Genomic DNA, 23,396 nt, shown 5'->3' with positions numbered 1-23,396 from the left:
GATGATCGGCGCGGTGAGGACGGGGTGCAACGCCCAGCATTGCTTATAAGAAGGGGTGGGGGATTAGGGCCAGCAGCCAGGGGATTAAACAAATCCGGAGTGTCTCCCCAATGGCCAACCGGCTCCATTATGTTGAGCTCCCAATCGCGCCCGCCCCTCGCCGCTAAATTTTATGGCCATTAATCTGAAGCACACTGCATGGGGCACCCTACAGCCACAGGGCTAGCAGGAGTACTTGTGCAGAGGACAATGGGGGTCTGGAGACGCAATCATTGATAATCTTTTGCTAAGGGTTTTGGGTTTGGTCTAATACTTTTTGTTTAGTTTTTCTCTGAGCCTGCTCATGCGGCCATTTCTTTTGTGTGCAGTTGGGCTAGGCTGCTGCGAGACCAGCGAGCACAGTCCAGTTGATAATTCGGTGGATAAATGCGTTTTTAATTTCAGTGTATCGTGTAGTACATACACTCATACATCACCTGGCTCCAGACGTGGAGTTGTCGCTGCTCTCTCATCCCTTTGATTTTTTTTCTTTCTTTTCTTTTTATTTTTTGGGATGAGGAGGAAAAGCCAACAATTATGAGTGATGGGGAGGAACTAGTTCTGGTGTCACATCTCTCTTTAATTATGAGGGAACTGTATTGGTGTTTATTTTAATCTTAGTTCTGTAGGCATGTAAGTCCAACCCCTGAGAAAACAATCTAGCCATGGCCTGCCAATTTGTAGCTTAAATATGCTTGGAAAAAAATGATTTTTATCTTAAGATGTACTATTTCTGTATTATAGCAATAGCACCAATGGAAGACTGGAGCAGGGCAGCAGAACTTCTGAAGCTCTGTTGCCTCTGCTTCACAAAATGTTCAAAAGGGTGATTACCGGTGCCTGTATTTTTATCCTAATCAGGCTTTTGCCTTCCACTAACCCTTGGAAGAGTTTGCTGAACCAATGCAAATCAGGCTGGCCTAAGCTAATTTGTTATTGGATGATTGGTCCTGATGGCCACTTGGCCTATGCTTATCATTACGTTATTATGGTGATTCCAAAACTAGCATATCCTGCTGACATTGTAAACATCAGTCTACTGCATCCTAGATTCATAGGCTCATGTAATTAGCAACCAAAACAGATGGAAAGGAAAGGGATGCTGCCCTCATTTGTCCTCTTCCGTTCTATATGTCCAAACATGGTGGACCTGTGGACCTGGTTACTTATGCTCTGAATGATTCTCATTTCTGACAGACGAATCACAAATGGGAGGAATAACAGAGACCATAACCAGAGCATCAAAAGTCAGAACAATGTGTGCGTGCATGCTCTCATCTCATGATGGAGCTTGAGGTGGATCAGACTAATTAACAGGTACACACCTCTATCTTTAGTGTGCTTGTTCCCATTTTTTGCCTCTATTTTGCAGCAAAACAAAGGGATTAGGTTTGTATAAAACGCTTCAAGAAATTAGGCTTGTGCAGTATCTTTGCGTCTTACTCTAACATAAAAAAAAGCACTTCGCATTTGTCAAGAACAGCGGAGTTTCACCTCCTTCAGATAAAGACTCAGTAGAACATTGAACTGCCCTATGCCACTAGAGTACTAGACAGGCATGTTTACACTTCATTATCCAACTACTACAAGTAACATGTTTAGCAGCTCAGCAGCCAACCTCTTCCTGATAAGCTACGTATGAACTACTGACAATATGACTACTGTCGTATTAGTGCATCATTTGTTCAAGTCAGTTACACCAGAACACCAAAAACAGAATTCCGGACGTCCTTAAATGGTGTCCACAACCTGCCGCGCGACAATTTAGGCGCGTCATAATTTCCTAGGCAGCTCTTTGGTTTGTTGCCACAACTGTGTTTTTTAGCTCACATCATAGATTCGCAACTTTGCCAAACCTTACCTAAGGTGCCGTTAGCAAATTGTTAGCCTCATCTTTGGCATAGTTTGGTAAAGAGGTGTGACAATGTGTGGCATATTCTTTATACGGACTCGTAAGACCGTGTTATTTACAAATTTTGTGTACAAAATTCTCAATTCCTAGAAGTAGAGTAGAAAATAAGCTGATCCAAAAAAAACATTGCAAATAAGCACCTACTATTTTCTTTCTAAAGTAGAAGTATGTGGATTTCTCTGGATTCGCTAGGTAGGGTTGTCACTAGTTTCAGAAACACCTATAGGTAGTACTTCACCACGCTTCCTGGTTGGATCTCCTCCTAGTTTTTACGTGTTTGTTTGCTTCGGTGTCACATCAAACCCATGTTAATAGGGGTGGCAAAAAATAGTGAAATGGAAAGGCTAGGGTAGGTCTGGTACGTACCCCAGGTGCCCATTTTTGGTGCAGGTTTATTGGCCCCACGGTGACCACTAATGCATCTCTTTCCCATTGTTTATTTATCCTGCAAGTGTGTTCGTCCTCTGGGGACTAGTGTTAATCTTGTCGAGCTTTGGAACCTGGAGCAGGAACATTTCTGAATTATTTATCGTTTTGTTCACATTTGAAATGGATGTGGAATGTACTCATTCCTACTGTATTTCATTTTTTTCATCGCCTTGTCATAGCAGACTTTTCTTGTGCTTTGTAGTACACGAATAGAATCTTCCTGTAGTCAGAAATCAAAATAAATGAGATTTAGTACTTGTACAATCTGCACTAGATGCACCACATCTGGAACGACCTGCAACTGAACCGAAGATGCTGCACTGCAGAGGGAAAACGACCTGAAATCAAAACGAAACCAAGACAAAATTCAGAGCCCCAGCGTCAAAGAGGAAGGAGCAGCGCTGAAACTGGCCAGCAAGCACTGTGTCCGGTGAGCCCCAGGAGCGGAAGGGGACAAGCAGGCCCTGAAACCTTTGAAGGCCGCAAGCGATTGTTGCCTCTTTGGAATGCTGCGCGTGCCCAGCGCCTGTCACTTCAGGGGCTCCCTCCCCTCATCCAATCCAATCAACCTTCCAGCAGCCTGCAACGTGAATGCATGTCATGTGATAGATGAGCCAGCAGCTTTACCTTGCTCCCGAATTCTGATCGAGGATGGCTTCACCAATCGCCACTAACCTTTTCTCTGGGGTCGATGCCCATCTCCCTGCCACCTCGATCATGCTAGAATGCTACTACCTTTTAGATTCACTCTGCTCTTGCCTTTCTTTACATATTATTTACCTTTCTTTTTTGCACGTCCCGCAAGGCTACATATGAAAAGCGCTGTTCATGTATCCAACTTTCTTCTGATCGATTCTCTACCTTGATTTAAGGGCTCAGCTAGCTCCTACTGAATTTTCTATCAAAAAAAAAGGAAATTGTGCTCATGCATTGAGATAGTTACTGATCTCCTCCATGTAATGAGCCAATGAGCCATGAACAAGCTCCAAACAATGGCAGAACCAGAGATGCTAACCAAGTACATACACTGCACAGAAGTGATCAGTGAACAGGGCACAGTGATCTGACGAAACAAAACAAATACAGCAGTAGCAAGGAATGGGGCCTGTGCTTGCATGATTTCGGCGATAAGAATCCAAATTATATTCCATCAGGCCTCAGAATTTAGGACATGTTTTAGAAACTTGCGCTGATGCGTGGCGTGTAGCACTTTAGGTGTGCCCTATACGGGGCCCAGCAGCTTAAGCGGCCGGGAAACCGAGAGAAGTGGGGCTAAAAACTACCAAAAAAGACCTTGAGGGAGGGTCGGCGGTTTGGCATCGCGTGCCTTGTGCTTATGCAGATGAGGAGCAGGGATAGGACATGTCCCAAGTATTCCTGGGGATGAGCAGATGGAGCTTGGCGGCTTCGGTGCCTTTGCACAGGCAGGGCACTCAGTGGTGGGTCTCCTTGTCGTCCCGTCCCACAAGTTCCATGCATGGAGTGAATGAACAGCTAGCAGTGCTTGCTCTAATCCATGGAAAAAGCTAGCTCGTACCAAATACCATTAGCTGAGTAGGATTGTCAGGCTCAGATGCTACGTCGTTAGTACAGCACTATCTAGCTACTGCACTAGGTTTGGTTTGCTTTTCAAGTTCAATCTACTGTTCATATGTACCTCGCTTCAGTACTCACCGACATGTGTGGTCTTGGATACAACTGGTTATATACACAGGTTTATATCTTGGCATTTGCTATCAATATATAGTTTTTGTAACCAACAGGATGGATAGCCATTTAAACACAAAATACAGTTTAGAAACGTCTTGAAAAATCTTTGCTCTCCTCGATCCCTCACATTCAAAAACTTTCTTTGTAGAAACGAAACTGACAGGAGAGCGAAGCTTGCATGCAAACCCGCAACATTCATATGTACCTCGCTTCAGTACTCACCGACATGCGTGGTCTTGGATACAACTGGTTATACACAGGTCTGTATCTTGGCATTTGCTATCGATATATAGTTTGTAACCAACTGGATGGATAACCATTTAAGCATAAGATACAGTTTAGAAACGTCCTTAAAAATCTTTAATCTCCTCAATCTCTCACATTCAAAAACTTTCCTTTTAGAAATGAAACAGACAGAAGAGCTACCTGCTAATATATTGATAAAGAAGAAGCTTGCATTCAAACCCGCAACATATATGCATATACAACTAACACTCCTTTTCACCCATTGCTAATCAGAGTGTGATGTGTCTCCAATCAGCAGTGAAGTCAAGGCTTCACTTCAAGCCTCCCTTTAATTTTTCTAAGAGGAAAAAAAATAACAACCCACGCACCCATGACTGGGCAAACGCTGCGGTTGCAGTAACCTGCGGCCCCTTCGGCACACCTTGGAGAGCTTAAAAAAAACTTCACATTAAACTATGCCAAAAGGGTATTTTTCCAGCAGCTTCATTCATAAAGCACCTAGTAAAGTTGTTTTCAGCTTACACTGAGAAGAAGAAGCCGGAAATTGTAGCTTCGCCCAAATAACTTCAGCTTCACCAGCTTCACCAGAGAAGCTGCTTTCTCTGTTCATCGGAGAAGATGTTTCAAGAGCCATTTTAGGAAAAACTGGAGCTATGCCAAACAAACTAAGGCAAAACTAACACATTCTTTCCTTGCTGCGATGAGCTTGCCAGCAGCGTGTGCCTTGTCCTCCAGATCGACGAGCGGTTGCTTCAGCTCGCCGGCCCGGAAACCCGCTGGAGAACGCGGCTTGCAGCTGCAATATTCTCCGCGCGCACGAGCGGACAGATAATCATTCACGCACGCATGCGTACGCTGGTCGGAAGAACACGGCTCTGACAGCGACTCGCCAATAATGGTAGTACACTGATGCAGAGGCAGAGCCATTGTTCAGAGCGTATTGCTTGTTACTCCATTGCCGTGTGCTGTGTATGTAGCTTATGCAAGCCGCTGTTCAACAACGTGTGATGCATAGTTGGCTTGGCGGTGATAATTCTGCAGCGTTCTTGCATAGTGAGACTTTATTAGGGGATGATGGAGACAGAGACTTTCTTGCCTTGACGAAGTGCGTGGACAGGACAAAAAAGATCCTTCCGGGTTCTTTGTGTAGATTGCAGAGATTTCACAAGAATTTTGAAGGACATGGTGGTACAAACAATTCCTCCAAAATTAGGAATAAACTCTTCATGTTTACGTCTTGATTCTTGCATAATCTCCCACGAGCCAAGTAACTCGCAAAGGCTAATCAATCCAACCCAAGCTTGCATTGTTCTTTTTTTCGACCAGCACTGTGTGTGGTGTACATCACTCCACCAGTTCATCGGCTAGTAGAACAACGACAGAAACAAAAATAAATCAGGAGGAAAAGATCACCGTGAGTTGGGAGCATGTTCATCATTAGCATGTAGCGCTGCTGGTCAAAGAAACGGGGAATAAGAAACAGAATTAGAAGCCGCTAACCCAATGGAAGCAGGCCGGGCGACGGACGGCTGGCATCCATAAGCTGAGCTCTCCCGCAAGGCGCCAGGACGGTTGGGTGGCTAGTCAAATTTGGCCGCGTCCGTGGAACGCCCCGGTCGGTGGTCCAAGATAACTGTCCGTCGCGTAACCCCGTCCGGATTAAGATTTTCCCGTTGCACGTAACGGCAGCCCCGCACGTGTGGGGCCGCGCCACGTGCCAACATGATTCCCGGCTTCTAAACTAGACCTAATGAGAGGGTTCTTTCTTATGGGTTTAACTTTTATATTGATCTTCTATTAATGGCGTGCGTGTACTAATGGCCAGTTTTTTATTCAGTTCATGACTGCTATCGTTCACCTTCTTGCGTGAAGTAATCTTTGTAATGACGAGTATCAGCTGGTGTTTATTATTCCAGCTTGTTCCTTGCGCTATGCAGCTTATAATCTTACAGTGGAGCCAAAATGTTGTTCAGAGTTCTGTGCGTTGTGCGTGTAACTTTCGCCGCGAAAGCTGAGAAAAGGACATCGAGACACTGTTTCTGTCGTCAAGGAGCATGATCAGATCCACTGTTCTTTCTTGTTTTGTTTCTGCACCGCGCATGGACGCCCATGCATCGTTCAGCATTGCAAACCTTTCGAGTCCTTCGGATCTCTCTGTCAGTGAATGACAGCGCAATGCCTAGAGTGCCAGACGTGCATCAGAGTTCAGACTTCAGATCGCCCAACTGTCGCTCGGCTTTGAATGTACAGTTGGAGTTTGGACTTTTGAAGCCTTCAGAAAAAAAAAGGGTTACATCTCAATCTTAACCTACAAAAATAGATTTGTCGGTGTCATTTACAATGGATAGAAGCACATCACCTACGTGGATCCAGCTTGCTGTGCTGCAAGTAGTATTCGTTCAATAGAGGTTCTCGAGACCGGTCAAGCCTCCAAACATGGAAGAGGCGTAATCACAGTGATGCCCTTCCAAACGATCTGCAAACGCAACAAAATGTATCAAGCTTTCACCAAACCAGATGGTATAAGCAGTGTGCTCAATGAACTCCAGCGTCTTTGAGATTTGGTTCCATCTGATCTTCAGGTTCTTCACCTTCTCTAGCTGAACTAACAGTTTGTATGGGTATGGGAGCCGTTCATCTACATCAGCAGAGCTCAACCCACATGTAGCTTCTGAAAGCGATTCAGGCTCGCCACCTAAAGACCCTCTCCCGGTCAAATCGGTTGGAGTGTTGGCTCACTCCCCCCCTGACCATCCATCCATTCATTCAGCTCCCTTGTCACTGTCCGAACTAACACGAATTAGGGCTACCTGAATAACATATCCCTCTGCCATGTGCGCCGTGTTGCTCGGAAAAACAACATATTCTTACGCAACAACATGGCTCTGCTCTCGCTCTCGGGATGGCATTTTCGCCGCTAGCAATGTCACATCCTCTGAAGAACTTGGAACTAAACTGGGCTTCTTCCTCGAAGCTGGAGACACCTCGTGCTCTGAAACTCTGAACAAGAGCTGATAGCATCAGTTTCTCTTGAGCCCAACCGAGCCAGGAGCAGGAGAGAAAACTGGAGGCTTGAACAGGAGAGAAGATTGGAGCCGGAGCACGGGCAGGGAGTCGCGATCCGTTGATTCGGGTGGGCACCTGCAGGCGCCCGACGGGCGTAGCGTCTGGAGACGGAGACAGAGGGCCGGGGGGGACAGGGGAGGCCACTCGGGCGCGGCCTGCCCGACGGTCGCGGGACACGACGCCATCGCGTCGCTATCTGCACGGAGCGGGCATATCTTCCAACAGTTCTTGTCTTCGTTTCGTGCTGCGCCGAGCCGGGGGGGACAGATCTTCCAACCCGCCTCCGAAACAATCCCAAACAAATCGTCTTAGCATATAGTTAAAACGCAAGACGATAAGTACATCACTGTGGCTTATTGGATTTAGTATGTATATTTATATATAGGATGCTGCAATTTGTGTGACTTGTGAGGAGGAGTATAGTAGCAGATGAAGACTGGATGATGATGATTCTTCTTCTTCTTCCTCCTCCGGGCGCAAGAGGACAAGCGATCGAGTCACCTCATGCTGCGTCGCACGTCCAATGGAGGCGAGGGTTCCTGACAGGGACGCCAGTTTGGTGCCATCAGGCCGTGGCAACATAGGGGAGCGTTCTACTAGTTTGTTTGTTTGTTTTTTGAAAGAAAAAAAGAGTTGCCCTTGAATTGAATTCAAAAGCTTTGATGGGGTAGGTTGGTCGCTACGGAATTGGCCGTATTAGAGGACCAAAGGGGGCTTTGGGCCTTGACCGGCCGTCTCCAGTCCGGACTCGCCGATGCTCACCTCGAGCGTGAACATGTTCGAGTCAGGAGGTAGCGTGTTGGCGCCGGTAGCCGGGTTGGGGGAGCTTGGTTGGACGAAACGTGCCTAGCAGCGGCGGGGAGTAGTTGTGGCAGGATCCTACTCGTGTAGAGTTTGACGGCGGAAGCGTTTGCTGTGGGTGATCTGGACTTGACGCTCCCGGGTTGTCTGGTAATGCCGGAGACTTGAGGTTAGCTAGCCACGCACAGAAGATTGCTGCAAACACAGTGAAAACCGCGTTGGTAATGGCGTTCTCTTCACGGTGGTCGTTACTCCACTTCCGACCTCGGAGAAGACTCTAGTGAGCGAAGCGGTGGAGCTGCGGACTCGACGCATAACATTGACACATGGTGCCATTTCATTTCACCCACTGGAGTTGTTCCAAGAAAGAAACGGAAGTTTCCTTTAAAAAAAAAAAGGAAAGGGAAGCGTTAGCTGTAGAACGTTAGAGGTACTCTGTCCCTGTGATCCCCAGAGGCCCAGGCATACTTTAGGCACAGCCCGATATGCAACCACAGAACCTAAGGGCCTATTTGGATGAATGGGAAAGAGAAAAAGAAAGTGCAAAACTTTTGCTCTTTTGCACTGTTTTTGCACTTTTGATCCAAACACCCTAAAGTGCAAAAGGACAAATGCTACCGTAATTTTGCTAATTATGGATTAATTAGGCTTAATAGATTCGTCTCGTCATTTAGTCCTCATCTATGTAATTAGTTTTTTAATTAAACTATATTTAATACTTCTAATTAACGTCCAAACATCTGACGTGACAGGAGTAAAAATTTTACCATTTGCCCTTTTGCCATTTGGGGGTGGATCCAAACACAGCCTAAAAGCTGCTAGACAGGTGAGGAAGAAACCAAAGCATGCATATCCTGCGTTTAGATTTGGTCTCAGTCCTGGTCTCCCATACAACATACTTGGCGAGGGCGATACTCTTGAGAGTCAAGACGCCACACTGGCGAAACCAAAACACAAGACCACAAGCGTTCACCACTTCGAATCTGCACGTCTGACAATTTTTTTTAAAAAATAATGAAATTGAGCATCGCGTAAATTGACAAGAGACGAAGAAAAAAAAGAATTTCCAGCCATGGAATCAGTAGCGAATTCCTGCACTGCTAACAAGGCCCAGTGCAAGATAAATCAAATGGAGAAGATCAATCATTGGCAACCTAGTCCAACAAACCAATCACGAGTACATAATGGTACAATCTAGTCGCCTAATCCGCCACTCACACCTTCGTTCGGGCCGTGCCCTGCAAAATGGAATCTGATACATATGAAAGCGCAGCACGATGGCAATGGCTTCACATCGCAGCTTGCTTCAAAATAGACCCGTCTCCTGACACCGCCTGAGGCCCCTACGGCTGCAACACTATCTAGAGAGCCTTAGTTCGTCTTCGCCTTGGGAGCCTTCTTCTTGGCCTGCCGCTTCGGGATGGAATTCTTCATGCCCAGGAAGAAGAGAAGCGCTCCAATGAGTGCCAGATCCTGCAATCACAAATATTCAGATACTAGGACAGACTAGTCATTACTTAGCAAATTTGCAAATAGAGAAATCCACAATTACCTGGGTGAACTTCCCAAAGATCTGCGCAAATTCTGCCTTCTCCATGTCGTAGTTGTAGAAGTCATGCACAATAGGGGTGATAAAAGCAAGGTACAACAACTGCAAAGATGAAGTAACTGCATTAGTAGTGACTCCAGCAGCTACAGTGACAAACCAACATATCAGATTTGTCAAAATTCAGTAATTCACAATAAAAAGAATATCATGTCACTGTGGTGCCTAAGGACCAAGATGCTGGAAAAACTTAGCATGACCAAAGGCCCAATATCAAATCAATTTACATAATAATCTATAATAGCAGCAAATTCGCAGAAGTAACATCAAGAAGCAATGTTGCTTAACAAACAATGTGTACATCATATATTTACTGGGGCTTACGGACACAAGGTGAGCAATACAAATATGGTAGTGCATTTTTGTCAAGATTGAAGAGTGACTATCAATATTTACTGGGGCTACAGACACCAGGTAATTTAATCATGCCAAAATATGGAGCATACACTATTTAGCAAGTAGCTTGTTCTATACGTCATATATTTGAAAACAGATGGAGTATAGTAATTTCATCTCGATTATCTTCTCAAGCAAAAAACCACAGGTTGCAGCAATAAAACAGTTAGAAACAAGATCTACCAGGTTAAATCGTAGACAAAACCATACACAAGACACAAAAGTAGACCATATAGAATGAAAAAAATAATTTTATTGTTTAGCATTGAAGATCTTGCCAAGCTTGGTAGATCCAGATTTTCAGTAAACGGGATGAATGCTAATTGATTATTTACTTATAAAAGGAAAGGTGAAAGATTAAAGGAAATAGATAACAGCAAAGCAAGCTACATACCAGGAGATAAGCACCGAGAGAGCTGCTCAAGATAAAAAGAAGACCTCCAAGGCCCTTAAGCGCAATCGTGGCAGCAATTACATGCTTCAACTGGGTAAATAAAAGAAAAACTTAAGCTATCAAAACAATGATCCACAAAATAGCAACAGAAAGATGCCATGAGAAAAGTATTTATCACCTCAATATGAGGCACGGCAACTCCCAAGTGGGAAGAGATATTTTTGACAAACACATTGAACTTGGGCTGAAGGGCCTTTGCCGCTGGCCCACCATCAGTTCCGAATTCATTAAACCTGCACTCAGGAGAGATAATAAATTCTTCTTGTTAGATTACATGTGAGGTGTGCTTCGAGCAAACAAACTGGTTATAGACATCTCAATTGAAAATAAAACAGACAGGCAAACCAATTATATATCCTGATATGAACAAAAACAGTGTCACAGGAGACCTGACGTCACAACTTGCAAGTACCCCTAACAAGCTAACCTGTCAAATGGATCCTCTAAAATTTTTTCCTACTAGTCACTAGTCGAAACTTGCCAAACTCGGACTTAAGTGGGTAGGTGTGGCCCAAAAAGCCTCTTACAGTCCTCTTAATATTCCATGCTCCAGTCAGTTCATCCATGGATTGGCCCTAGGCGTGGCCCAGCACAGCAGCAAAGGAAAAGGCCCATACGTGCATTCGCAGCCCCAAGTCTTGCCCATGCCTGGCCGGATGGCCTCATTTCTACCTCTGCGCATCAAAAAATCGCTCGACGCTATTTCCTCTCTCTGGTTCTCTCATCTCTCCTACTCCGCTACTCGCCAACTCCAAATCCTAGCGACGGCGCGGCGCGCCTGGACCATGGAGGCCTGCCCGAAGGGCGGCGGCAGTGCCTGGAGGCTGGCCGCACGCTTTGCCTGTGCGCTGGTGCCCGGCGAGGCGGCGAGGACGCGGGCGCCGATGCAACCGTGCAGGATACCATGTGCGGCGGCAGCGAACTGCCTGTGGCCCAATCCTCCTGAACTCCTGATTTCTCAAATCCAGCAGTGGAATAAGTGAGTGCTCCTTCAATCCTTCCCCAAGCCAGCAGCCCCCCACCTAATTGAACAAATTGAATCACGACCTGCGTCCTGCCCAGCTGCCCCTATGTCACTATGTGCACGGTGCGCTGAGCCTAGTGCTCGGGTAGCCGGCGTCGGCGTGTTGGCATGCTGGTGCCTGCTGGTTTGAGAGCAGCAAGTAGTGCTGCTCTGTGAATTTTCGCTCTTAGCATTTGTGCAGCTGCAGCAGGTGAGTGTTTGCCTCTCCTGAAAAACGCTATTTGGGTAAAGGGAAAATAATTGTGCCAACCAATTTAGTATTTCGTACAAAGCTATCAGCTGAAAAAAAACTTTACTATTGCATCACAGCAAGGAGCAAGCCTCGAATTGGAGATCAAAACTGATCGAATTTCGTTTCACAACTCAAACCAGAGCATGAAACTTCAAATCGAAGTATCAGAATTCAAACGAGAGCATCAGATTGGACCCCAAGAGCAAAGAAATTCATATCAGAACTAAACTTGGAGTGGCTCCGGAGTGTGGAGGATCAATCCTAGCACAAGAAGTGGCCCTAGGCGTGCGGATTCACCAGCTCCGCCGCTGGCCACCACCAACGCCGCACAGGGCGCCCTCGCGGCCTTCACGCCCACGCCAGCCGGCACGCCGCTCTGCCGAGCACGCACGCGCTCGCCGGCATCACCCCGCCACCAAAGACGCGCGTCCTAGGCCTCCATGCCGCCCCTCCACGCGCAGCCATTCGCTTAGCGCCGCACGCACCGCATCTGTGCTCCGCACGGGCCGGGCGCTGCTCGCCTGAGTGCCGAGCTCGCCGATGTCCGCCCAGATCCGGTCCTTGGACCACCGGATCCGGCCACCAGGGGGGCGGATCTACAGCCCCGGGCCGCCGCCGTCGCCACCGTACCAGGGGCTCCGCCCGTGTCGCCCGAGAGGGGCGACGCGGGGGTCGGGGGAAAGGAACCGGGGGAGGGGGGTCGAGTCGTTTCCTCTCCTCACCACGACGACAATGAGAAGAGAGGAGAAGGGAGGGGAAGGGGCGCATACTCCTGGTAGGCGGAGAGGAGGAAGGCGGCGACGAAGAGCACCCTCCCGACGAAGGACACGAACCCCATCTCGGCAGCGGCGGTGAGGCGACCAGGCGGGATGGGAGAGGACGGCGGGCCGGGGGTGCCGCGACGCGATGCCTGTGCAGCGCTCTCGGAATCTGGGATGGAGACGGCCGGGGGGCTTGTCCGAGGGGAGCCCCACGCTGTACTTATAACGACGCGGTGGCTAGCCTCTCTCAGGGGACGCACCTCCCTCCTCGCGTTCTGCGGTAGTGCATCCGTCTCCCTCGGCGTCACACACTTGGGTTGCTTTGCGTTGCGCGCCTCTGGATTGCATCAGGAGCAGGCAGGAATGTTCCAAGCAAGTTCGACGTGAGAAGAACATGAAGAATATAGGTTTGTTTAGTTCTAGAACCCAAGGATAAACATTGCTAGGGATGTAGAATGTTCTTGTGTGGCGTAGGACTTGCTCCCTCATGCGGTTAAACTTGCATCAAGAAGATTATGCTCACATTTTTGTTGAAATAAAGCGAACAAGAGAATTTGTTCTCACCTGCCACCACACACCAAGCCATGGGCAAGGGAGTTTCTTCCTCCACCTCCAAATGGAAGCTTAAGTCGAATTAGCGTTTGTGGTGTGAGTTGAGGTTAAAATTAGTTTCTTTAAACTAGCTAGGCTTAGAGAGAAAGTGATGACAAAAGGCGAGACTAGAAGTGGTGGACGGCGCAGTGCAGGATAGTGGTGACATTGTTGAATGTGAGAGAGGTGAAACGCCATCGTTGTGTGGTGCCAGGGCAAGCGTATCTCGTGCCATAGGATTAGCTTGGAATGTTAGATCGAGAATAGAAACCTATGACACGAGCTTGCATTAGGAAGAAAAACGATAGTCGGGGAGGTAGAAGATGATAGCGGTTCACTATATTTTGATTTGACGGCCAAAAAATCAGGTGCGGTTAGAACCATTTTCACTCGTTTTTAATATAGACAAACCTTATTATTTTGGGAGAAAAGAAATATAGTGCCAAGAAGAGTTCAGTCAAATACTTTTAAAGTCTAGGTAATTTAGTACCGAGAAGAGTACTTGTAGAACACGTTAATAATTTTTAGATTGCAGATTTGGCATGTAATCATCAAGCAACTTTGTGAGAGTGTCTTTGGATATGGTAACACTATGGATGGTGATCGCAATTCACAAAATGGCAACTCCGGTAAATATGTTTAGCTGACTTGTGGACCTAGAAGCAAACAATGGGTGGCGTGTGGCGAAACAACGGGAGTTTGGTTTGCCCCTTTTCCAATTCTATCCCCTGCCTATTTGGATCCACCCAAATTCGAGGAAACCAAGGGCTGTTTTCGCAAATCCCCATAGACCGAATCACGCCCGGGGAGACCTGTCCCGGTGTCGCCCAAGTACCACCGGATCCCGAAGAAATTTCACCAGAATACCCACCCCCCACTAGGCCATCTGCCCCGTCCCCGGCCACGAGCCCCCGCCCGGCGTGCCAGGGCGGCGGGGCGCCCCTGTGCTGCGCGCTGCGTGCAGAGGCCAGGCTCGGCGGGGTCCGAGGCCTCGTGGGAAATTTTGAATCCGGAAGCGCGTGGGCGTGGAGGAATGGCGTGCGGGTGCGGAGGCGGTGTGGCGCCCGCGTCGTGGGCTGGACCACCACCACCCACACAGCGCAGGGTACGGGCGCGGCCCGTGGCCGCAGGGGCGGCGTAAATGCGCTGCTTTTACTACTGCCACTTCTTTTTTTTTTCCAGCTGGGCCAGGGTGGTTTACGACTTTCTACAGCTGGGGCGTGGGGCGTTGGCGTAAAAAAAAAAACTCGCAGCGGAGTTTGTTACTGCAGGTGTTCTCGTGATGCAATTAACAATTAACACCATGCTCACTGATCAGAGCACCAACGTGACTTCAGACTCCAAACGTGTATAATATGCAAACTGTGAGGGTTTGTGATGCAAACACGGTGGCCGAGGTGGTGTTCAGCTGGAAAACATCGGTACGACCTTGACCGTAGGAACTGCCGGCCAGTACGCCCGTGAGCGTCACGACAAAGTTCGGTGGAGCTTACAAGAAAGTCTCGTGATTTTTTACCTGTGAAGTTGCTCAAAACTTTCGAACCTTTGAATTAGTGCTGGTACGGAGTATCACCAGAGAAGCTTAAAAAGTACGCTCAGGTTGCTAATTGGTTCTTTATTTTTTTTCAGTAGTTAACGGTAAAGTCAGACATTTATGATGGCTTTGTTGTAAACATGAATTCCACTGATTCATATATAAAGCTGCGACTACTTACCATAGAAGTTTGCCAAACTTGCCTAAGGTTAGTTTATGAAATTTGTTTATCACACTTTTAACAAGTCTAGAAGGATCTTGCCACACTTTCATAATTCATTGATAAATGAGACCCAGTATACCACCGTTATGCGTTGTAAATATTGGCAAAATATAGCTTCAAACCAATAAGACCTTTAGTATTGAAGAAAATAGACTCAACAGAACAGCTTCGAAAGTGGTTGTGAAGTTATTCAGCGAAAGGTGTATAGCGAATATAAAAAAAATTCAAAAGTCTAGCGAAGTTGTTAAAACTTAAAAGGCGCACAAACATCTTTGGAAGGGTGGTAAACCGGCCCATTTTTTCCAAACGACGTAGCAAACTAGCCCATGCAAGCATTTGTCGGCCTGTGTTTTTGCTTAAGAAAGAAAGTGGGCCGGACCATGGCAGGCCCACTATCCTGTTAACCCGTTCGGCCCATCTTCATTTTTTTTCATTTGAAACTGTCTTATTTTCAGTTTTGGAACGGCAACATCGAAAAATCACTGCGCACGGCTGCTGGAACTGGTACTCTCGGATTCAGGATCACAGCCTCACAGATTACTGAATTTCATATACCCATGGGATGATCCACAGCAGACGAGCATAGTTAAGGTGAGAATGGATCGGAGAAATTCTGTACATCAGGAGACCGAGCCATCAGATCCCGTCACTTCACTTCATCGTCCTGGGCGCTTCGCTTCCGCTCTGCTGCACCGCGTAGACGTCGCTCACCTTCCTCGCCTGCTTCTCGCAGTCCAGCTCGAGCTCCTGCTCTTTGCTCGCGCCGTGCTCTTGGTCCTTCTCCTTGCCCCACAGCAACATGTACAGGCCCAGAATCACAACCACCCCTCCGATGATGCTGCGCATCAGTACAAAAGCATCAGAAATTCAGTCACAGAAAGCCACAGGAACACTGAACTTCTGGAGTAACAGAACGTCATGCGTTTCCTCCTGCTGTATACCTTCCGACGTATAGGTTCTCGCCGAAGATGAAGTAGGCCAGGATGGCCACCATGATCGTCGAGAGGGGGTTGAACATGGTCACGAAGACGGGGCCTTTCTTCTCGGTGCACCACAGCTGGACGAAGACCGTGAAGCCGTTGCAGGCGAGCCCCTGAAGAACACACCACATGTGTTCATGAACCGTGAGCAACGGCAGCAGTGAAACGGGAGCCAATTTTATTTTTGCGTGTGAAAGTTACTGACCGAGTACACGATGCACCAGAACTTGAGGCCGAAGCCGATGAGCCAGTCTTCCGGCTTGTGCTGCATGAACACCGTGAAAACAGTCGACTGGATGCCACCAACCGTGCACATCCATGCCGTCAGCGAGAGCTGGGCCGGGTACCTCTTCAGAGATGACGCCTGACCAAAATGAGACGCATACAGAAGCCATCAGCTTTCCTATTACAGCTATCTTCCAGCATGCTAGTGGTGATTGTTTTTACTGTGACGGATCAGAGGTTAAGCACCTGCATGATGTACCAGATGGACCAGCATATGCAGCTGGCCACGGCGAGGACTGAACCTTTCACCCAGCTCTCATGCGCGCCGCCGCCGCCGCCGTGTATGTGGATAGGCGACTTCCAGAGGCTCTTGATCACCGCTCCCTTGTACAGGGTCATGGTGGTCACCCCGGCGAAAGACACCACGGTCCCTGCGATCTTGGCGAGCCCTCGTAGGCTCTTGGCGTCCACGATCTCCATCCTGAACTCAAGATGGATTTAGTGGAACTAACTGACAGACAGACTGAAACTGACATCTCGCGTCAGATGTTAAAAGGCTGGCAATGAGGAGGCGTATCGCTGTCACCTGAGGATGATGGCGATGACGAAGGTCATGGAGGCGATGGTGTTCACCATGGAAGTGACGAACGTCGGGGATGTGTACCTCAGGCTCGCGAAGTACATGTTCAGAGTTAAGCTCACCCTGCACGACGAAGGGCATGGCGCGTTAAAATGTCTTCTCTCTCACGTTGGCATTTTCGTGCAAGTTTTCCTTTTCTTTCGGTTTCTGTTATCTCTTCTGAAAAGGTTAAAAAAAAAGGGGTACAGTTTCAGTTATCTGATCTTGTTCTTACCCGAGAAGCGACAGCACAAAGATCTCCATGAACAGCTTGAATGTCATTTTGGGCCTCAACCCCCTGCAAGAAAACGGCCGCAGAGGGTCAGAAAGAACGAGCAAGAAGGTTCAGATTTCAGAACTCAGAACATGTACTGTCCACTCTCCATACATCCTTGCTGAAGAGAGAGCTGATCGAGCTTACCTCTCATGGTAGTAGGCGAAGGGCCAGATGAGGACGGCGACGAGCAGATGCCGGTAGGTGATGTAGACGTAGGGGTTGAGCCCCCGGTTGAAGGCGGCCTCGGTGATGAAGTACATGAGCGTGTAGCACAGCTGCGCCAGGGTCATCTGAACGTGCGGCGCGTACCGCCGCCACACCCCTCCCTTCTCCGCGACCTCGAGAGGCATTTCTGCAGGGCTACCCCCAAGCTCCGCTGCCCCTCAGCACAAGCGTGGCCAGTTTCTCTTCAGGAGAAAAGCTGAATCGGCTGTGGTGAGAGCAGCCTGGTTTATATAGGCACCTGCTGGCTTCCGGACTGTGGTGCCGTGCCGTGTGCAGGTGAGGCACTTGATCCCACCCAGGCCACTAAACTGAATACCTGATGCATGGTGCTGTCACCGTGAGCGTGATCGCCTGATAGCTACCTGAAGCAGCAGCGGCCAGGAGCCACCAACGGCGAGGAGCACAAGGAATTTCAGGATGGGAGCTGCTCGGCTTCCTCTGAAGAAGAGTTGGAAACTTATCGCGGGTGTCGGCGCCGGCTCGGGTGAGCCGAGCGAATTCTAATACCGGGAAGGACAGATGATTCGGCATCGCGCGAAAGCTGAATTGGAGCGCTCCTTCTAGACTTGCACTAGCAGCAGTGCAGGTGCAGATGCTTTCGGTTTTGGTCAGTGTTTGTAGTGTGGGGAGGATTAGCAAGTATAATTATGAGCCTGGTCCCCTGAATAGACAGGATCATATCTGATCGGGGGTGCTGCCATTCTTAGCTAGCTCAGTTAGTGGACAATCTGTTGCAGGGTTGCAGCTGAGCTGTGACGTGTCTGATTTCCAGTTCTGAACCGAGAACAAAACCGAGCCAAGAAATGCAGGTTCAGCTGAACATTTTTGTTGAATTGTGTGGAAGTGCAGTTGGATCTCACTCCATGATGAGGCCTGAGAGTAGCAGCTCGCCTGAGCGATTCTCTGACAAAACTGGTGCTCTCCTTTTGTCTCTTTCCAGCAATATGCTGCTACGTGAGCTGCAGCGGCTGAAAGCATAGTGGAAGGAAGTGGATACAAGCATCCTGCGGCTGCCTACTGATATCAAAACTTTGACCTTCCTTTTAAAAAAGACGAACGTTTCAAAGCAAACCGGCAAAGCCAGAACACTAGCGCGGGGCTAAAGCAGATGCTTTCACGCTCAATCGCTCGTCGAGTGCTCCAAGTATGGACGTACCCATTTGCCTGCTAAAAGCTCGAGCCCCGTTAAGCTAGCTACCCCTCTGCTATTATTCTACCCCGTATGCAGATTCAATGGAGAATCCACTTAGCCAATTGCTTTCACCTCCCCTGATAAAAACAATTGGTGCCGATGAACTTGTGGTCAGTAATCGCTCTTACCCTCTCCGTAAATCCCTGTCAGCGTGCGGTCCGGAGCATGATTGACCCCCTGCTACTTCTTGTTGTTGCAGGTCGAAGCTTGTTTCCACTCACCGGTTGCCATCGCAGGGCCGTTCAGGAGACGGATACGTGCGCACGTACGCGTCCCACCTAACCGGATCGCAGCCGCATGGCCTGTTTTTGCATCACTGGATTCTTTTTTTCAAGAATACGCAGGAGAGCTGCGTATCTTTTCGGGTTGCTGGATTGCTTCTTCGTGCAATACTATGGGCCTACGGTGTGTTAGAGGAATTCCGTTTCGACGCCGGATATGTGGCTTTATTTCGTGCAAAAGCTAGTCAGATTCAGGTGGAAGTGGCAAACATGTCGTCTGTAGTGGGGGCTGGGAGAATGTGGCGTCCACCGTAGGCATAATGTGTAAACGGATCAATTGGCATTCTGTCTTTTTTTTTTCTTTCTTTCTCCTCACAGTTCTGATGCCAGTCGCATCGTCAGTGTTAGTGCCGGCCTGCATTGCGAGGAACCGATCCTCGATCCCCAATTCCTCGGGCACAATTCGTCAGGCAGCGAGTAACTGAATGGTCTGTTCATCCGGACTGGCCCCGGCCGGCAGAGCGAATTTTCCGCACGCCATTCGCGTTAGCACTTAGCAAGGATGGTGTGTTGGGTAAACACACCGGCACGTGTGCACGGCCACCACGTGACTGTTCCGTATCGCCTGCGAGGACCAAACCGGCGTTGCATAGCTCTTCAGACTTCAGAGCAACGACCCTCCGGGAAACTGCGGGCACGTCTCGCGTGCGCCTCTGCCGGCGGCTCCGGCAACGACCTCACAGTAGGAGTAGGATTCTACTGCTGCTGTGCCGTTGGTTGGTCAGTGGCGCGCTGAGAGGGATGCGGTGGCCATGCTCACGGCCGAAAAAGAAGGTTCTGAATCCGGAAATACTCTGCACCCACAAGCTGCTGAGAATGCACAGTGCGGCGCTTGTTCAGAGAGATTGGAGAGAGCTACTTCTTCTCCCAGGGAAAAAAACCGCTCCAGCATTGATGAGAGCATGGCTGATGGCTCCTCTTTCCTTCATTCCTTGCACTCAATCGACTCCCATCTCCAATGCTGATAGCAAGCTGTCTCTGTAGATTCGCCACCATCTGAGGAAAGAACAAATCGAAGTAAGCAGGTAAAGGACGAACCATCGCACAAGCTCTGCGCCAAATTGTATGCAAAATGTTAGAGCCGCGGCAAGTACTCTACCATGGCCGGCGGCACGAGCTCCAACGGCCACGTCGTGAGATTCTTCTCCATCGCTGCCTCACCGTCGGTCGTCAGCGACCTCATTCCGCGGCTTCTCCGCGACTTGCCGCATCCACCTCTCGTCGTGGCAGCGCGCAAGACGGACGGACCTCATCTGTCGCTTCTTCTCCACGCCCCTCGCGTGGAATCGGAGTCAGGATCCTCGTGCAGGTGCCGCGCGCGCGCAGCCCGAAGACCTGCGTGCCGGCCGATCCGCTTCCACCACCAGCCTCGAGTTGGGTCTCTGGCGAGGTCATGTCGGCGGATGTCGCCGGCGAACGGCCGTCAGCGGATTGGAAGGGGGAGGCCATGGCCATGGAAGGGAGAACGAGGAGGATAGAGGGCGATAGGGGGGTCTATGCAAAAAAAGTTGGATCGCGATCCAAATTAGGTGTTGTGTGTAAATATCCGTTACGGATATTTATAAAAAGCACCCTAAATCGGATCGCGATTACTAATCGCGATCCGAATCGGGGGGTTTTGTGAAAATATAGCCTCTCGTTATTTTCATAAAACACCCTAGAATGGATCGCGATTTTCAAATCGGGGACTTCTGCAAATTTTTCTGGCCGCGACCTCCGCCGCTCCATCTCCGGCCCCGGCGGCGGCTTCCGCCTGGCCGTCCTTGTTCCTGGCGGGCAACCCGCACAGTATAGAGATGCTCCAGATCTTCGCCGTCTTCTCCCATGGACAGCCGCGGGAGGCGGCGAGGAGACCGACAGGAAGCTGGCTAAGGACGACGGGATCCCTCGAGGTCTGCCACCGCCGCCTGCCGCCGCCGATGAAGGTTCCAGCGCGTTTGCCACTTCTGTCTCCCGCAGTTTCGTGTTCCATTATCATTTGATTCGATAAACAGATTGCAAGCTTTCTGATGCGCCTGAGCCATGTCGTCAAGGACGGCGGCCTGAATGCCCTTTAATGGTGAGGATTGACGAGATTGGCCAGTGCCCAGTGGACCTCGGCGCCTCTGCCGCCACGAGGAACGGCGCAAGGGATGGCCGGATGCACAGCACAGAGCGCAACAAGAACTCGAAAACAGCACTGCCACTGCTTGAGTTCAGAGTTCCGACTTTACCGACCTGAACAGTGGTTCAATTCAAACAGTACAGCGTGCCCAGTTGTTCAGTTGTAGTGATGCTTTCCAAACTTGAATCAAAATTAGACTGTGCCTGCGCTGCACTATATATATTTCTTCTTCGCACCTCCCTGAAAGAGCAAAAGGACACCTGGGCAGAACCATCATCTGCAATCCGAGTTTTCAATTCCCAGCAAAGTAACTCCAGTTCTAAAACAATCAGTATAACAGATGCATGATAGATTTCTAAAGAAGCATATTGCTGTTTTCTAATGGAATATGGTTGCCCATCTTACAGAATCAAATTTCTGTTGTATGAACTTTTTAAGCTGCTGTAAAACACAAAAATGGCACAGGAAATACTGAATATTTTACGGTCAGAGAATACTGAATGCCTATCATTTGATAGGCATGCAGGATGTTGGTGAGATTGGCATGATTTCGTCTAAAATGTGCAGATTGTTCAGGATTTTCTCCAGTAACGCTGAGCATAGTGGTGACTCTGTACCATGGAACATGGATTCTATCCAAGCTGATGTACAATGTGAACGAAGCTCCAAAGTAAGCAGAGCGCTTCATTCAACTCATCAGCGTTGCACAAACTATACCATTACTACAAACTTAGTATATCCCTAGGAATATTTGTTAATTGATGCCGTGTATATTTCTTACAGACGCAGTAAAAGAGACCATGAATTAACTCAGTATGGTATATCACCAGCGCGAATACGTGTGATTTGTTCCTCTCTATTTTTTCTCTGATCCTGTCAAACAGCAAAGGAGACATGTCATTACAGGGAGGGAGCTCATTCCTGCTACAGAAGGGCAGGAAGGCTAGAGGACCAGGGGAGGAGAGAAGCAAACAACTCAGACGCAGCTGAGTACTTAAAGAGTTAAAGAGCAACCTGGTACAGAGGAAAATTACATAAGATCAAAGAGAAACATCTTCCTCTCTCTCTCTCTTTTTTCCTCCATTTATGAAAATTCTGCAACGACACAAACGGCATCACTCCCTGTTGAAGCTTGAAATTCCATCATCTCCTCGGCACCCATCCGCGCGCGCGACACCCTGCGCCGGATGGCCGCGACCGTGATTCAGCGGCCTTTCGAAGAGTCCGTTGTCATGCATCGTCGGGGAGCTCGAGCGTCCCGCGCCACGCATACGGACGGCGCCGGACGGCCGCTACCGTCACTCCGGCGGCCTTGTCGAAGAGCTCCTTTTCGCCGTCGCAGAGCTGAAGCGTCTCGCGCCGCGCACGCGCATGAGGCGGTGGCGCGCCACGCCAGGCGGCATGGACCCGTTAAGCGGGCAGGGGCTCCCCGGCGACGCCACTGGCGAGACCTACCGCCCTGAAGAGTGCGGGAACGTGTGGCTCCGGTCGCCGGAGAAGAAGAACGGGAACCGGCGCCTCCGTGAGCCGCGCGACCGAGGGATGCCGGACTCTGGGGTGGTCGGTATTTGATTTCCCGTCCGGGGGTGAACGGTAAATGAAATACCGTCCACCCCTTGGCCTTTCCTGGTCGTTCGATCAGCCTCCTGCGGCCAGGATCGACGTCGCCAGGTCTCCACGGTCCTCGCGCGCTGGGCCGCCGTTCGCCTGCACAACGCGCGGCCCGGAGCTTCGTCCAGTGCGCCCTGGCGGCGCGCGCCCGCCGCCCAGCAAGGCCGCCGCTGGCTTGCGCACAGTTCATCGCCATGATCTTGCGCACGATGCCGGCGTGGTTCGTCACCGTGAGCACGCGCACATTGCCAGGGCGAGCAGAGCGCGAGCTGCCCCCTAGCGCGGCCGGCGCCGGAGGTGGCCGTTGAACCGCGCGTTCGCGACGGACTCGCGCCGGAACACGCGAACCATCATGCCGCGCTAAGCGTGACGGCGCTCCCAGCGGATGCCAGCGACGACCAACGCCACGGACTCACGGAGCAAGCGGGTGTTGGAGCTGACACCGAACCGCTAATGTACAATGTGAATGACACCGACCAACGCCACCATGGATTCTATCCAAGCACCGCCATGGTCAGGAACCTCTCCACAGCCGCCGTACGCGCACGCTTGGTTCCGACGGAGCCGCCGATTCGCTTGGCGGTCAGCTCAAGGCAAGCTCCAGTGCTGCCCTGATGCCGTATTGCCGTCTCATTTACGACTAGCAAGCCGAAATCGTGCCGGGTTGGGAGCAGGGGGGATATGCCGTCATGGACGGTGCTGACGGCTGAGGCTGACGTCGTGTGGGAGTGGGAGTGGAAGCCGGAGTGCTCGTGCAACCCAGTCACCCGACCATCCGCTTGCACCACCAGTTACGGATCTCTGGAGAAGTCATGTCGCAACCGGCAGCCGGCGGCGTGGCAATGGGAGGAAGCGGCA

At 49.6% G+C, this 23,396-nt stretch overlaps 2 protein-coding genes across 2 annotated transcripts; both read right to left on the bottom strand.

Annotated features, from left to right (window-relative positions):
• Positions 1-9,252: 9,252 nt before the first annotated feature.
• On the bottom strand, positions 9,253-12,889 carry LOC112877479. The gene is made up of 5 exons (XM_025941789.1): positions 12,686-12,889; positions 10,778-10,892; positions 10,600-10,689; positions 9,756-9,854; positions 9,253-9,676 (listed from the first exon to the last, which is right to left on the bottom strand). The coding sequence occupies exons 1-5, from the start codon at positions 12,751-12,753 to the stop codon at positions 9,575-9,577; spliced, it is 474 nt and encodes a 157-aa protein (XP_025797574.1). The 5' UTR covers positions 12,754-12,889; the 3' UTR covers positions 9,253-9,574.
• Positions 12,890-15,379: 2,490 nt separating this feature from the next.
• On the bottom strand, positions 15,380-17,609 carry LOC112875718 (WAT1-related protein At2g39510-like). Its single transcript, XM_025939669.1, has 7 exons — positions 17,270-17,609; positions 17,084-17,146; positions 16,816-16,932; positions 16,476-16,710; positions 16,210-16,368; positions 15,966-16,117; positions 15,380-15,862 (listed from the first exon to the last, which is right to left on the bottom strand). Exons 1-7 carry the CDS (start codon positions 17,473-17,475, stop codon positions 15,676-15,678), a joined length of 1,119 nt encoding a protein of 372 aa, XP_025795454.1. The 5' UTR covers positions 17,476-17,609; the 3' UTR covers positions 15,380-15,675.
• Between the last annotated feature and the right edge of the window lie 5,787 nt (positions 17,610-23,396).

This window comes from Panicum hallii, chromosome 9 (genome assembly GCF_002211085.1).
Source record: "Panicum hallii strain FIL2 chromosome 9, PHallii_v3.1, whole genome shotgun sequence".
Classification (NCBI taxonomy): Eukaryota; Viridiplantae; Streptophyta; class Magnoliopsida; order Poales; family Poaceae; genus Panicum; species Panicum hallii.
This window is presented reverse-complemented; position numbering and strand designations above follow the sequence as displayed.

Excerpts from the sequence above, each read along its gene's own strand:
- LOC112877479 (XM_025941789.1), bottom strand. The coding sequence starts at position 12,753 with ATGGGGTTCGTGTCCTTCGTCGGGAGGGTGCTCTTCGTCGCCGCCTTC. Across the intron at positions 10,893-12,685 it reads CTCCTCTCCGCCTACCAGGA|GTTTAATGAATTCGGAACTG; the intron begins GTATGCGCCCCT and ends TCCTGAGTGCAG. Across the intron at positions 10,690-10,777 it reads TTGCCGTGCCTCATATTGAG|TTGAAGCATGTAATTGCTGC; the intron begins GTGATAAATACT and ends TTATTTACCCAG.
- LOC112875718 (XM_025939669.1), bottom strand. The coding sequence starts at position 17,475 with ATGCCTCTCGAGGTCGCGGAGAAGGGAGGGGTGTGGCGGCGGTACGCG. Across the intron at positions 17,147-17,269 it reads TTCGCCTACTACCATGAGAG|GGGGTTGAGGCCCAAAATGA; the intron begins GTAAGCTCGATC and ends GTTTTCTTGCAG. Across the intron at positions 16,369-16,475 it reads CCATCTGGTACATCATGCAG|GCGTCATCTCTGAAGAGGTA; the intron begins GTGCTTAACCTC and ends CATTTTGGTCAG.